Source organism: Bombyx mori, chromosome 1 (assembly GCF_030269925.1).
Source record: "Bombyx mori chromosome 1, ASM3026992v2".
In the NCBI taxonomy this organism is placed as follows: Eukaryota; Metazoa; Arthropoda; class Insecta; order Lepidoptera; family Bombycidae; genus Bombyx; species Bombyx mori.
Window position 1 is genome coordinate 16,662,819 of NC_085107.1, and position 14,463 is coordinate 16,677,281.

Consider the following 14,463-nt stretch of genomic DNA (forward strand, 5'->3'; position numbering starts at 1 on the left):
CACGATTGACTTCCACGGTGAAGGAATAACATCGTGTAATAAAAATCAAACCCGCAAAATTATAATTTGCGTAATTACTGGTGGTAGGACCTCTTGTGAGTCCGCGCGGATAGGTACCACCGCCCTGCTTATTTCTGCCGTGAAGCAGTAATGCGTTTCGGTTTGAAGGGTGGGGTAGCCGTTGTAACTATACTGAGACTTTAGAACTTGTATCTCAAGGTGGGCGGCGCGTCTACGTTGTAGATGTCTATGGGCTCCAGTAACCACTTAACATCAGGTGGGCTGTGAGCTCGTCCACCCATCTAAGCAATAAAAAAAAAATAAAAAAATCTCTTATGATGATAAAATATGATAGTCTCATGATATGGAAAGCGGCCAGAAATTACCTTAAATACACGCTCTATTCGGTTAAGTAGTTGAAAATTACGTGTACGAGTATATACTATTAATGAAAATTCCGTTATTCCATATCCAAATCCAAATAGTATGTATTATAAGTGATTTAAAAACAGTATATTTTCACGAATAAAATATACAAGGTCAATATTACTGCTTAGAAATATCTAATTGATTCGTTATTTAACCACAAGAAACATTGCTTCAACTTGAAATCAGGCATCGGTCACAATTTTTTATTAGAAATTTTGCTTTGCTTTTCCTTCATTACATTTGTGCTTTTTAATGTTTCGTTAAATTTACATGGTTATTTTAAATTGGCGTACTCTGATCTAATTATACTTTGTGTCAATATAGTTCAATGCTATTCATATTTTAACTCTCACAATAAATAAATAATACATCGAATCGGTTCCACGTAATCAGATATCGTTCTCATTCTCAATAAATTTATTTGATTAAATGATGTAATAATATGTTTAAGTAATTAAATTTATTTAAAACTCACCTTAGTTTTGTGGACATGCTGATGGTGATACTCGGAGTCTATTTCAGGCTCGCTGAAGTAGCTCTGGTCCTAAAAAAAAGAAGCACATTAAAGAATTTTTTCCTTCCTCGTTACTGGTGGTAGGACCTCTTGTGATTCCGCACGGGTAGGTAGGAACCACCGCCCCACCTACTTCTGCCGTGAAGCAGTAATGCGTTTCGGTTTGAAGGGTGGGGCAGTCGTTGTAACTATACTCGAGACTTTAGAACTTATATCTCAAGGTGTGCGGCGCAGTTACGTTGTAGATGTGCTACAGTAATCACTTAACACCAGATGGGCGTGAGCTCGTCCACACAATTAGGCAATAAAAAAATATATAAAAAAAATACTTCCTCCTAAATACTGCTAAAATTAAAATCTATTCCTACTAATATCCAAAGTAATTTCATTGACTAGCGTTGATACAAAATACGTAAATCTACTATCAATTTTCTAATAGATTCTATTACCGATAAAAAAAACAGTGAATTTATTATTCGTTCCATTATCTTTTTAAAATCCATCTTACAAAAGTCTTGATCAAACACGGTGCTCCTGTAAACGTGCAGCGGAATATGTCGAGAAAATATTTAAATTACAAATGGATCCGCGTTCTATGAGAAAAATAAATGAATTCACGTTCGAGTGCGAGTGTGGGTACTGCTTTGGTCAGTCCGTTTTACCCATCCACTAGGTACATATCAGAACGATTTGTTTCTCTTAAATTACCAATGAAATCTAATGGATTTTACCGATCGATGCCTTGAGCATTCGAATATCAAGACAGACTATTCATTCGAAACCAATGTTAATTGCGTTTATTTGTGCTATTATTACACGAGGTATTGGTATTATTGGTAGGCAGCGGCTTGGCTCTGCCCCTGGCATTGCTGAAGTCCGTGGGCGACGGTAACCACTCACCATCAGGTGGGCCGTATGCTCGTCTGCCTACAAGGGCACTAAAAAAAAAACGAGGATATGAATTTTTGATTGCGCTACATAACTTTCTTTAAGCTTTATTTAAAAAAAATTCATTTTTTAACTATTTTTATTGGTGCATCTCTAGTTTGATATGCTTTAGTATATTTATTTAAAATCGATAAGAAAGAGGCTAGGTTCTATTTATCAAATTAATGTAGTGAAAAACACAGTTCTCTTTTCAAAAAAGATACTACAACATAATTCAGTTATCTAAAGCAAGTGCACTTTACAAAATATTGTTATGTTCCTTTTAATGAAACTTTTATGATTTTTAAAAAGAACAGAAGGTAAGCCGAATATGGAGAGCATTCAGGACAATTTGAAATTAGTAACTAGATTCTGATATAACTAAATAAATAAAAAATATTATAATACTTTTTTTAGTATGAACATGTCTCTTCAAATAGCTGTTATAAAATGCTATTGTGACTTACACTTCTAGGATGAGACTGTGATTGCAAAACTACAAAATGGCAAGTTTGCAAGTTGCAACTTTGTTGACCTTTATTTATCAGTAACGGTCAAGTAAAGTAATGTAATTTATTTTAAAAAACAAATGTACATTCTTAATTTTAATTTTAGTGACTTTGGTGTTCTGCCACGCTGTTGAAAACAGAAGAGTATTTGTGGGACAGAATGAAAAGCAGGTTCAATCTAAAACTATAAAGACTTCTGCTTTGTAACTTTAACTTTGTAGTATCTCATTAAAAACTCATTATTTTTTAAATTAACAATCGCTCTTATAGCGCTTTACTTGCTTGTGAGAGCTAAAAGTTCAGGAAGAGTTACCAAGTGAGAAGTAAAGTCATTTTCGTGACAAAATGGATTTGATTATTTTAAAACAGTATGAGTAAAAAAAAAGGAAAAATCTAAATAAATACTTGTTTTTTTTTCTTTACTAGATTCCTTTTCAAAGTTTTTATAGTATATTTGGGAGGTAATATGAATCGACAAAAGGATACAAAGGGAATTAATTAAATAATAGAAATAGTTGTGTACAGGCTCTTGAGTGGTAGCTGCTCACCAGCAAATGTAATGTGGGAGGCCCGTCGGCCAGGTGGAGCTATGACTTACTAGATATGTGGAGAACCAAATTCCTGGGTTTAATTATGTAAATTAGGAAAGCCCTACTATGTCCAGTATTGGACACTAGTGAGCTAATAACGATAGCGATGATGATACTAATTGAAGTTCTCACCTGATCCCAGCTGCTAGGGCCTGAGCAATTGGCTGCAGGCGGTGGCATAGCTAATGATCCCACGCCGACGACACCGGGGAATGCTCCTCCTCCTATGTCGGTTGCTTCAAAAAGTCGCAGCACAGAACGGTCCCGGATGTCATGAAGATGAGCCCTGAACATATTGTAAAATCAGATGTATAATGAGGAAGAGCTGCGTCAATCTATCTATATATATATATATATATATATAATATACATATATATATAGATAGAAATGAATCGCTGTTCGTTAGTCTCGCTAAAACTCGAGAACGGACCGATTTGGCTAATTTTGGTCTTGAATTAATTGTGGAAGTCTAGAGAAGGTTTAAAAGTTAAATAATTAACATGAATAAATAAATAAAAATAAATAAATGCTCGGTCTTAAATAAAAATAACAATTTTGTTTGTCTTTTGATGTGTCCCCCGTCGGACGGATTCCTTTTGTTTGTTTTAACTTTATTTTATACAAAAGCTTAGATATTTTATTTATCGATTGAGGCACTGCGAAGTATGCCAGGTTAACTAGTTTAAGATAAAATATCAAATCGAAGTAATCGTAGTAGCTATATTAGGAGTAGTAGTAATTAGTACTACTAGAAGTAGTAGTAATAGTTCTTCTCAGTTTTATATTCAGACTGTTTATAATTTACTTGTTGATTGTTGCTTTTACATATGAGACAACAGAATTCAGCTACAAATAGATTATTTGAAGATTTTTTCTCTAACGAAATCCCAATACTACGTAGTTGAAATAAACGTTGAGTTTAAAAAATCCAACTCTTACAATCCAATAGAATTAATTAAAAAAAAAAAGTTTTGTTAAACAGATCCCTTGCTGTTTTTTTTTTTTTCTAATTCAAATACCTATTCTAATTTCTGATGGATCATTAAATAACAAACTGTGTAAAGTTTTCAAAGAAACCAACAATTTTATTCAAAGCTTTATTTACATTAGAGCTTTGTCTTAAAAGACTTCCAAAGGTTCAAGGAATAGAGAATGAAGTCTTTGAGTATTACGAATATAACAATTAAAATGTATCTTAACGTTACTTTTCATTTTAAATAAGACGAACTGTAATATTATTTAGAATTAAAAACTTAGAGAATTTTTTAATTTACAAATTTCTTTCACTCAAGCATATTAAGTCTCAAGGTTCCTTTTGATGTAACAGTAATAGGATTAGTGGGCGTTAGAATCTCAGCGGCTACCCCGCAAACGTTGATTGTGCGTTTTGTTTAATTGCGTTGAAACGTGAACGCATTCTCGGTACAGATAAATTACTTAGAAGATAATGTATGCACATTTGCGGTGGACGTGTAGGTGGTATATTGAAGAATTTCTGGATTGGAATTTCTTGAGGAATAAGGTTGAATATAGAGTGATGTGAAATTTATTAGGTTTAAAAGTGCTGCTACGCTCTTTCGTCTATGGCAAATGCATAATAAAATTTGTCATATCATCTATGTAATTGATGAAATCATACATAAGGGAATCATTTTTACGAGTTAAAGTTTTTTTATCAGGGTTAGTGTACACGGAAAATTCATTGAGTCTAACACGAATATTTGTGCGAATTCAAATAAAACACAAAGTTTCTAATTCGAAACATTTGGTTTTTTATTACAAGCATAATTTAGAATAGGTAAGACGCGCAAAATCCTGTCATGAAGCAGTTATGCGTTGCGGAAGGTAGCACAGATTTTGAGAAAATGCAGTCGTTTTTTTTTTTTTTTGTGATTATTTTTTTTGCTGTAACAAAAAGCTCACGGACTATCTGGTATTGACTGGCTACCGGAGCTTATTAGATCTAACAAATGTGAATGACGTCACCCATCATAAGACCTAGGTTTTAGGCTCAACTGAAATGTATGATCGGGCTCATGGCAGAAATGGGATAATTATTGTGTCTGACCGTGCCGTACGGATCCAGAACACGTTGCCATGAGTAAATATGTCCCATGGTGAGTAGCGATAGTCATAATACGAGTTCGTTGGATTCGCAGAAAATCCAAAGTCCGTAACCTTTGTCTATCCTACTGTTTACCGTGAAGATAAAAAACGCAATAACTATTATCTAATAAACGTTTTGTTCGAGAAAAATCACTTCTCAATCTCAATTCAAAGGAGCATTAAAATGGACATAATAAGAAATAAAATTACGAGGGAATTCTCAATACTTATTAACTGAATAAAAAAGTTGTTTGTTTGTTAATAATACTATAGGTATATATAATATACGTCTCTGAAAAAATATAAGGTTCAAATTAATTGTGACATATCAAAGTTTTTGTATAAAACGACAAAGCTATGAAGTAAAAACATGTACGAGTATAAAATACTTTAAATAAAAAATTATAAAAAAATTTAATAAAATACTTGTGTTACTTTGTTTCATCCCTAAGTTGAACCTTGATCTGAGTTATGCATCATCAATATTTTAAGGAATTTATACACAGATGCTTTTTTAAAATCTAATCGATAAATTAACATACAAGTACTAAGATTCGAGGAGTCGCAGATAGAGCTGATCGAAAGCTTTAGGAAAATACTCGGAGAAACGTGAATTATAATACAATAAATGCTCATGAAGTAATTAATATGTATTTAAGAAGGTACTTAATATTTGAGATTGCTAATTACAAAAATAATTAAATATCCCATAAATATTTTAAGTTAATTTTAGACTACCATAACCGCAGTGAAATCGAAACATCCATAATCCTTTTTTGAATCACTTTATTACGTAATTTCTATTATCCCCAAACCGACCTTTGACCTTTTTCTTTGTTATTTTTAATTGGAATATTTCATAAAAGGGAGAACCGAAACGAGTATGTACAAATAACTAATGAAAGATGAAGAGGTGTACAGCAAAATAGACCGTTTAAAGACACAAGGCAGTTGAAAATTAGATATAAATGCAATACAACAGGTAATTTTTCTAATGAAATACGTACTTAACAAATGTTCACGATTGACTTCCACGGTGAAGGAATAACATCGTGTAATAAAAATCAAACCCGCAAAATTATAATTTGCGTAATTACTGGCGATAGGACCTCTTGAGAGTCCGCGCGGGTAGGTACCACCACCCCGCCTATTTCTGCCGTGAAGCAGTAATGCGTTTCGGTTTGAAAGGTGGGGCAGCCGTTGTGACTATACTGAGATCTTAGAACTATATCTCAAGGTGTGTGGCGCATTTACGTTGTAGATGTCTATGGGCTCCAGTAACCACTTAACACCAGGTGGGCTGTGAGCTCGTCCACATATCTAGGCAATAAAAAAAATTTTTAGGAAATAAGAAATTAAACAACTAAAATCGAAATATAATATAAAAAGTGTTATTTATAAATTCACAAATATCTACTTCTCACCTACTTATCTCCTTAATATTTCTATCATAAGTATCTGAGCAAACATATAACATAAAGTCTTTAATTTTATGCCTTAATCTTCCGAATATGTATATTCATTCTTTCATTGAGATGCTACCAAGTTTTCGTACGAAAATAGAATGGATCCACATTCAAAAGTAACAGTGACCTCATTTCTCAACATGAAGTGCATCACCAACTTCCATTTTTAACTTGGCAAGTGTGAGCCAAGGTTCCATGTTTTCTCTTTTATTAGCTTACGCTGGCAGACGACTTGATTGCAACCATCACCTGTACACTACATAATATGAATTGACTGATAAAAGCAACCGACCGTGAGCTTTTGTGAACATTTCAGCTTACGTACTTAGAAGTTCAGAAAAGCTGCTGCGCACAGAGGAACAACTAAGATGATGAGATACTGCAGCTGACCAAGCTCCACAGATACGGAGAATGAAAAACTTTGATTTTATTCAAATTTTATAACATATATGTTAAATTTTAAAATTTATTAAAATTTTAGACAGTGACCAAACATTTCAATAATTGAATTTCGGTAATGAAATATTGTACGAGTGTTCACTGTGTCTTCGTTTATTTATAAGAATAATCTCAATAAAAATATATGTTATTTATTTTCTGAAGTCGTCGTGGCCTAAGGGATAAGACGTCCGGTGCATTTGTGTTGAGCGATGCACCGGTGTTCGAATCCCGCAGGCGGGTACCAATTTTTCTAATGAAATACGTACTCAACAAATGTTCACGATTGACTTCCACGGTGAAGGAATAACACCGTGTAATAAAAATGAAACCCGCAAAATTATAATTTGCGTAACTGGTGGTAGGACCTCTTGTGAGTCCGCGCGGGTAGGTACCACCGCCCTGCCTATTTCTGCCGTGAAGCAGTTAATGCGTTTCAGTTTGAAGGGTGGGGCAACCGTTGATACTATACTTGAGACCTTAGAACTTATATCTCAAGGTGGGTGGCGCATTTACGTCGTAGATGTCTTAACTTAACACCAGGTGGGCTGTGAGTTCGTCCACCCATCTAGCAATAAAATAGAATAAATCTAATGTCTGTTTCTGATATTTTCATGTGAAAAGCTACTCTTCTGATTTACCAATTTTTTTATCGAAGTCACCAAACTAAACGTCTTTTTCTTAAAGGTATCATCCACGAAAATAACCCAATTGTGTGATTTAGACTTATCAGGTTAACGCATAAGTTTAAATTGCACTTCTCGTAACCCAGTCAAAGTTTCAAGTGCTCAGAGCGTATATCATTATTTTTCACTTCAGGTGCAGTACGGAACATAAATGAGGTTGAAGTCGGCATATTGCGATGGCTATTTACAAAACATTGGAAAATGAACTCAGTCTTCAAATTTTGCTTTTAAAGGATTACTGAAGCCTTATGCTTCTATGTCCCGTCCAAATGCATAAATATTCTATATTCGATATTATGTCAGAGAATGAGAATGTTGTTATATGAATTGTATATCAAACACGTAACTCTATCACTGAAATCATGGCTTAGTGCGTCTAGAGATTCAATTGAATATGTATACTTGATGTGAAGCTATTACCGAAGCCTTTATACCGCAGAATATGAATACGACATATGACATTTAGATATGGGCTTTAGTTGCATCCCTATAAGAAGCGTATTAATCTTAAATCAGAAAGCTTAAGTTTGACATTACATATTTACTTGTGTTCTAATAAATAAAATATAATTTTATAAAACTGACGAAGCATTAATAATACAATTGTTGCACATCATTGCGAACTTTATTCCGTAAAAATTAAAAAAAGGTCCCATAAGGCTCATATTTAAATGGATTATCTTTAGCAGTGATGATAAGTCCATTGATTTCTGAGCCCTCGACGCCATACGAAGCGCCGACGGGATCGAAACGAAAATAGAATGTCCCTACATGTTTATGTATTAACAATTTAAAATGATTTTAAAATTTTCCTCTCAAAATTTACATATAAAATAGATTCCGCATACATATGCAAACCTATGAATACTCTGCTAACTTAAGCTGTCAGTCTTAAGACACGAAAACACTGAAAAGCTCTTAGAAAAATTCCCTCACAGGTACGCATTTGAAAAAAATAACGAGACACTCCTCATAGGTCCTTTAAGAATCACTAAATGTGATTTGACAATAAAAAAAGCAACAAAAAATTCAAATATAATACAGTATATATCAAAATATTTTTTTATTCAAGAAAAAACTCCAATAACAATTAAAAAAAATGTATACAAAAAAGCGATACTTAAATTTTGAAAGGCGATTTAAAAAAAAAAATTTTTTTTACACGTAAATGTGTATTAAAATTTGATCTGCCCAAAATATTAAAAGTAAAAAGAATAGTTAATAAATAACTTACGGGCAACGATAGTCGTGTATGTGCGTGAAACTGCGACTTGACCGCATTGTATCTCCGACAGATAGCTCGGGAGTTGTATGCTTAGGCGGGCGTCAGGGTTTACACTGATGGGGTGCCGTCCTACCTCGAATGGGGCAGCTTTCGCGCAAGGTCAGTCCGCTCTACGGCGTAACCCGCCAAAACTTTTTTCGAACTTGTTCCATTACCGATTTTGATTTGGGATATTAATATGCGTTCAAGTAATATAATATATTAATATACGTTCATCGAGAATGTTTCGAAAATGTGATTTTATTTTACATATTTATCAGTATCCAATAATTATTTTCGAGCATTCCTTTTTTGAATTATACGTTGGTTTTTATTTAAACGTGAAAATTAAAATATATGCTTAAGTCTCGTGTTTGTTTGTTGGATGTTTTTTTTTTTTTAGAAAACATATTTTTACGTGAACCGTGAAACGATTTTTTTCGCTTTTAAATTTCATATTGGTATTATTGTACCTTTTCTGGATTCGAATGGATTCAAGGGGCTCTACCGTAATTATTATGTGTTGGAATAGTTAATGGATTATAACTGTAGATACACCGTTACACTTTTTTTATTTTTTTATTGCTTAGGTGGGTGGACGAGCTCACAGCCCACCTGGTGTTAAGTGGTTACTGGAGCGCATAGACATCTACAACGTAAACGCGCCACCCACCTCGTAAAGTTATTGAAAGTAAAAAATATTGAAAGTATCTTCATGTACATCTATTATCTACCTGTTCTTAATTGAAGGATGCAGAAAGACTCGTACATATTGTATGAGTGTAAAATAAGACTTAAGCATCATGATGAAATAAATATGGAGCGAGAGAAGAGTACGAAAAAGTCGTCAAGGGTCCGTAGTCACGAAAACTGTAAGAATAGACACGTCGAAAATAACAATACAGTCAAACCTGGGTAAGTGAGAAAACTCTATAAGTGAGAGTAATAGCCGGAACCCGTCATTTTAAGCTCCTAAAACCTCTATTAGCGAGAAACAGAAACTTTTGTAAGAGACAGCCGTTTTTCCCTCACGGACCTCCGTAAGTGAAACTGCTAATTATCTATACCTCTATAAGCGACAGTCGAGCTGTATTTATTTATAGTATTTAGGAGAAACAAATGACAAAACAAATTACAAATGTAACATCTGCTATTTTATGACTCATTATTAACTTTCGTGGAACTTCCTACCTTTGTTTTTGTATTGTCTTTTCCTCAATATTGAACCTATTCTATTTCGTGGAACTAAATAAAATAGTTATTTTATCACATTCTTTTCGATTGGACACGTGTACCTGTGTACTGTCCTGTTTGTCGGACTGACTCAGTTTATCGTTAATCAAATTTGAAGGAATGTTCTGTTCTGCATCATGTCAAAACGGAAAATTAAAGTACTGTCATTAAGTGATTTACTTAAAATACTTACTGATTTGAACTAAACTAGTGAATGCGTTTGAATCCGGAAAATCGCGAATCAGAGGGAGCATTAGTGAGAAACTCGGATTAGTGAGAAACCTCTATAAGCGAGAATGAGATTGTGCTCCCTTGAACTCTCGCTCATCCAGGTTTGACTGTATAATGAAAATAAATAATACGGGATAAAACGGTAAAAGTAATTTTAGTTAAGTGTAAAAGATACATCGATGAATTTTTAAGATAATTACAGCTACGCTCTATTTAGGGTTCAGTTATATAGTTTTGTGTGTGTGTGTGTGTTTTTTTTGTTTTAACCTAGACCGCTCATTTCGATTACTGAAAAATTTGCTATGTGTAGCAAGCAACGCACGGACACGCAAATGAACGGTTCATCATTTTATTCTCATATAATATTATATTAGAATCCTTGACCTCATAAAGTATTCGAGAATCTTAGCAACATTATAGTCCTTCGAAACACAAAAATTTATATGGAACCAATTCAATTTGCCCATTAAATATAGGCACAGGAAAATGGATACGAAAAACAAAACTCGTTTGATAATTTTATTTTTTCATGAAACAATCATTATATTATAACGTTAAAACAAAAAATATTAGGTAGCTCTTTGAATAAATTAGTTAGCTTAATATTTGTGAATGAATACCAAAAAAGTAAAAAAATTATCAAACTCAAAAATTCAGGTGGCCCAAAGCTTCGGAGAGCAAGGACGAGGCAGGCTGTAAGCCAGGATATCGCGAAGGCCTTCCGACAAGCATAGGGCACTTCTGTCGAAGTTAACATCTTACGGAATTCCCGAGAGGACCTGTAAGTGGATCGCTCGATTTTTTGATGGGCGGAGCATCAGTGTCGTTGTAGACGTTGTTGCTCGGATAATTAACATTCGGTGCTCTCTCCCACGTTTGCATGCATGCTGAATATCAATGACATGTTATATATTGATAGCATGCATTGCTATGCGGATGACAGAACGGGGGATGCGCAATATATGGGCCATCGGAGTTTTCTCAGAGTATGGTGCAAGAGAGACGATCTAAACTTGTGTCTAAAGTACTCTCTGGTGCGAGTCACCGGATCTCCTTTGAAGATACAAGTTTGCGCGTTGCAATGAAGGACCTCTTTGTCATGAGATCGCAATTCCAAGGGGTATTCATGTAAGCATCCACGAGTATTGGGATACTTGGGCTCGATATTTCGAGCGATATCCAGTTTTGGAGTCATTTGGTGAGCAAAGCCAAGTTGGCGTCCAAAATGCTGAAAGTCCCCAACAGAGCGAAGCAGTACCTCAAGCCTGGACAAGGACTTTCGCTTTACAAAGCATAAGTGCAGCCTCGCAAGTACTGCTCCCACCAGCTCTGGGCCGGGACTCCTAAATATTCCAATACTCCCAATACTTCCATTTGACTCTATACAGAAGAAGGCCGTTCGCATTGTAGGTAGTCCCATTGCCACGGATCGCTTAGAACCTATGGGTCTGCGGAGGGACTTCGGTTTTCTCTGTATTATTTCAGTTTCACTTTAAAGCTACAATTTGCAAAACAAACGAAGAAGTGAGTGAGAAGTCGATGTACTCGTATTAGCTAATGCGGCCATGCCGATATTTAGGTACAATACTCAACAAAAAAATACACACTTGGCATGGATTCGTGAATAATTTATAACAATTGAATAATCAGTATATTCTAAAAATAGAATATCTTCCAATATATTAAGGGTTGGATTAAGAAAAAAAATTCAGACATATTCTTTGAAAAGCTAGCCAATACGTGTAAAGTTTCGACTACAAAAAAAAACAAGCGCCAAACAAACAAACAAACGAAAGCATAACATATGAATTAATTAAGAATACCTTTTAATTTTCATGTCATATTTTCATTATTTCTTTTGTGACTTTTAGAATCAATCGAATTTCATCGAATTAAATCAAAACTCAACACAACTTTCTGCGCTATATTATTAATCACAGAACCTTGAGTATAAAAATATAATGCCTAAGAATACATAAATTATGCATATCATCGTGTTCAGTTGCGACAGATACTTCAAGTGAAAAGTTCTGACGTCATACATCGTTCGTACATTATGTCACAAGCTTTGCTGGATAATACACACTGAATTTGTGTTTATCCTTAGTATTTGTATTAGATTATGGATGCAGACTGACACTGAATAAATACATTCAAAATGTTCATACTTCAAATCGAAAATAATGGTGTTGTTTACAATATCAGGGTATCTTGCGCACCTTGCGTAGAAACTGATAACGTGAAAGCTTTTTTTAATTCCTTCGGCGCGCACTTTGCGGTACCGTGGGTTTCGTGGAGTCGAAGTGGTGGGGCTCGATGGGGTTTAGTCGGTAGTCGGTTTTGCGGGGTAGCTCTTGCGTGGCAGACGCTATGCAGTGCCTCGCGCGCCTTTCTCAAGGCGTAGTTCCCGGCAGGAATTGGAAGAAGAGGAGGACCCCTGTCTTCTTCTTCTCCCTGTTCTTCTCTGGAGGCGCCGGAGTCTGATATAGCCCGTTCTCTTACCCCCCTCGACCGAGTATCAGAAAATGGATTCCCCAGCATTAAAAAAAAAGTGTGTGTGTCCGCTCCGACGCACGACTGGAGTTTACTGGATATAAAAAATTAAACGAAACAATACGAGAAATAGTTCTATATTACGACAACACGATACACTACAGATTATTAACAAATTAACGAGACACAAAACAAACGACTAACAAATATATGAAAATACAATAATGAGAGAAACGCGCGATCAGTACGAGGCTTTGTGGCGGACTGCCGGCGCAGCAGCCCGGCGTCACCTGCAATAACGCGGCCGCGCGTTGGCTCCTGATTGGCGCGCGCACGCATCACGCAATCAGGAGCCAATCAGGCGCATAACGCATTTCGTGTGACATGCTAGTACGATTTTGATTGGCGCGCGCACGCATCACGCAATCAGGAGCCAATCAGGCGCATAACGCATTTCGTGTGACATGCTAGTACGATTTTGATTGGCGCGCGCACGCATCACGCAATCAGGAGCCAATCAGGCGCATAACGCATTTCGTGTGACATGCTAGTACGATTTTGGTCCCCATAATTTTCATACCCCGGGCCTATATATGTAAATCGATTCTAAAGGAGTAAACTCCAAAAAAAAAGTGTGTGTGTCCGCTCCGACGCACGACTGGAGTTTACTGGATATAAATATAAATTTGTGTCAGTTGAATACAGTAAAATATGGAAGTTACGTATTCTAGTGAGAATGATCCGGGAGTTGCGGAACACGTGGATGCGGTAATTAAGTAAGTCTATATAATTCACTTTTACAATTAATATATAAGTTGTCCATTCACTGATAGAAGGAATTGTTTATATTTAATAAGCTTTATTAATAAATGATTTGTAGCGGGTTATATTCGGGTATCAACCCACTAACAGTTGATACGTTCAGGAATCGAACCCGAACGGCGTCCGGCCACAAGCAAAACGATGTCGGTAAATTAAACGAAACAATACGAGAAATAGTTCTATATTACGACAACACGATACACTACAGATTATTAACAAATTAACGAGACACAAAACAAACGACTAACAAATATATGAAAATACAATAATGAGAGAAACGCGCGATCAGTACGAGGCTTTGTGGCGGACTGCCGGCGCAGCAGCCCGGCGTCACCTGCAATAACGCGGCCGCGCGTTGGCTCCTGATTGGCGCGCGCACGCATCACGCAATCAGGAGCCAATCAGGCGCATAACGCATTTCGTGTGACATGCTAGTACGATTTTGATTGGCGCGCGCACGCATCACGCAATCAGGAGCCAATCAGGCGCATAACGCATTTCGTGTGACATGCTAGTACGATTTTGGTCCCCATAATTTTCATACCCCGGGCCTATATATGTAAATCGATTCTAAAGGAGTAAACTCCAAAAAGTTTTTTTTAATTCCATTTTTATGTTAAACGATAGATCACAACCTTAGCGCGATTAACTAAACCAATAGCGTCGCCTTTCGAAGTATAGCTCATAAATACAAGTGAATTACGTGTAGTTGCTTAAAATTGTAATACCTTTATATGTATTAAATGAAGATATA

The 14,463-nt window shown here is 35.6% G+C and overlaps 1 protein-coding gene across 20 annotated transcripts in view; it reads right to left on the bottom strand.

Moving 5' to 3' along the window:
* LOC101744007 (coiled-coil domain-containing protein CG32809) overlaps positions 1–14,463 on the bottom strand; it is a 305,604-nt gene that overhangs the window by 106,720 nt on the left and 184,421 nt on the right. For all 20 annotated transcript variants that reach the window (XR_009973960.1, XR_009973961.1, XM_062670413.1 and 17 more), the window contains 2 exons: positions 3,102–3,255; positions 905–973 (listed from right to left, as the gene is read on the bottom strand). Coding sequence is in view for 18 of the 20 variants with exons in the window: in XM_062670413.1 (XP_062526397.1) it covers positions 905–973; positions 3,102–3,255 (223 nt within the window). In the remaining 2 variants the exon portion in view is untranslated. The remainder of the gene's footprint in view (positions 1–904; positions 974–3,101; positions 3,256–14,463) is intronic.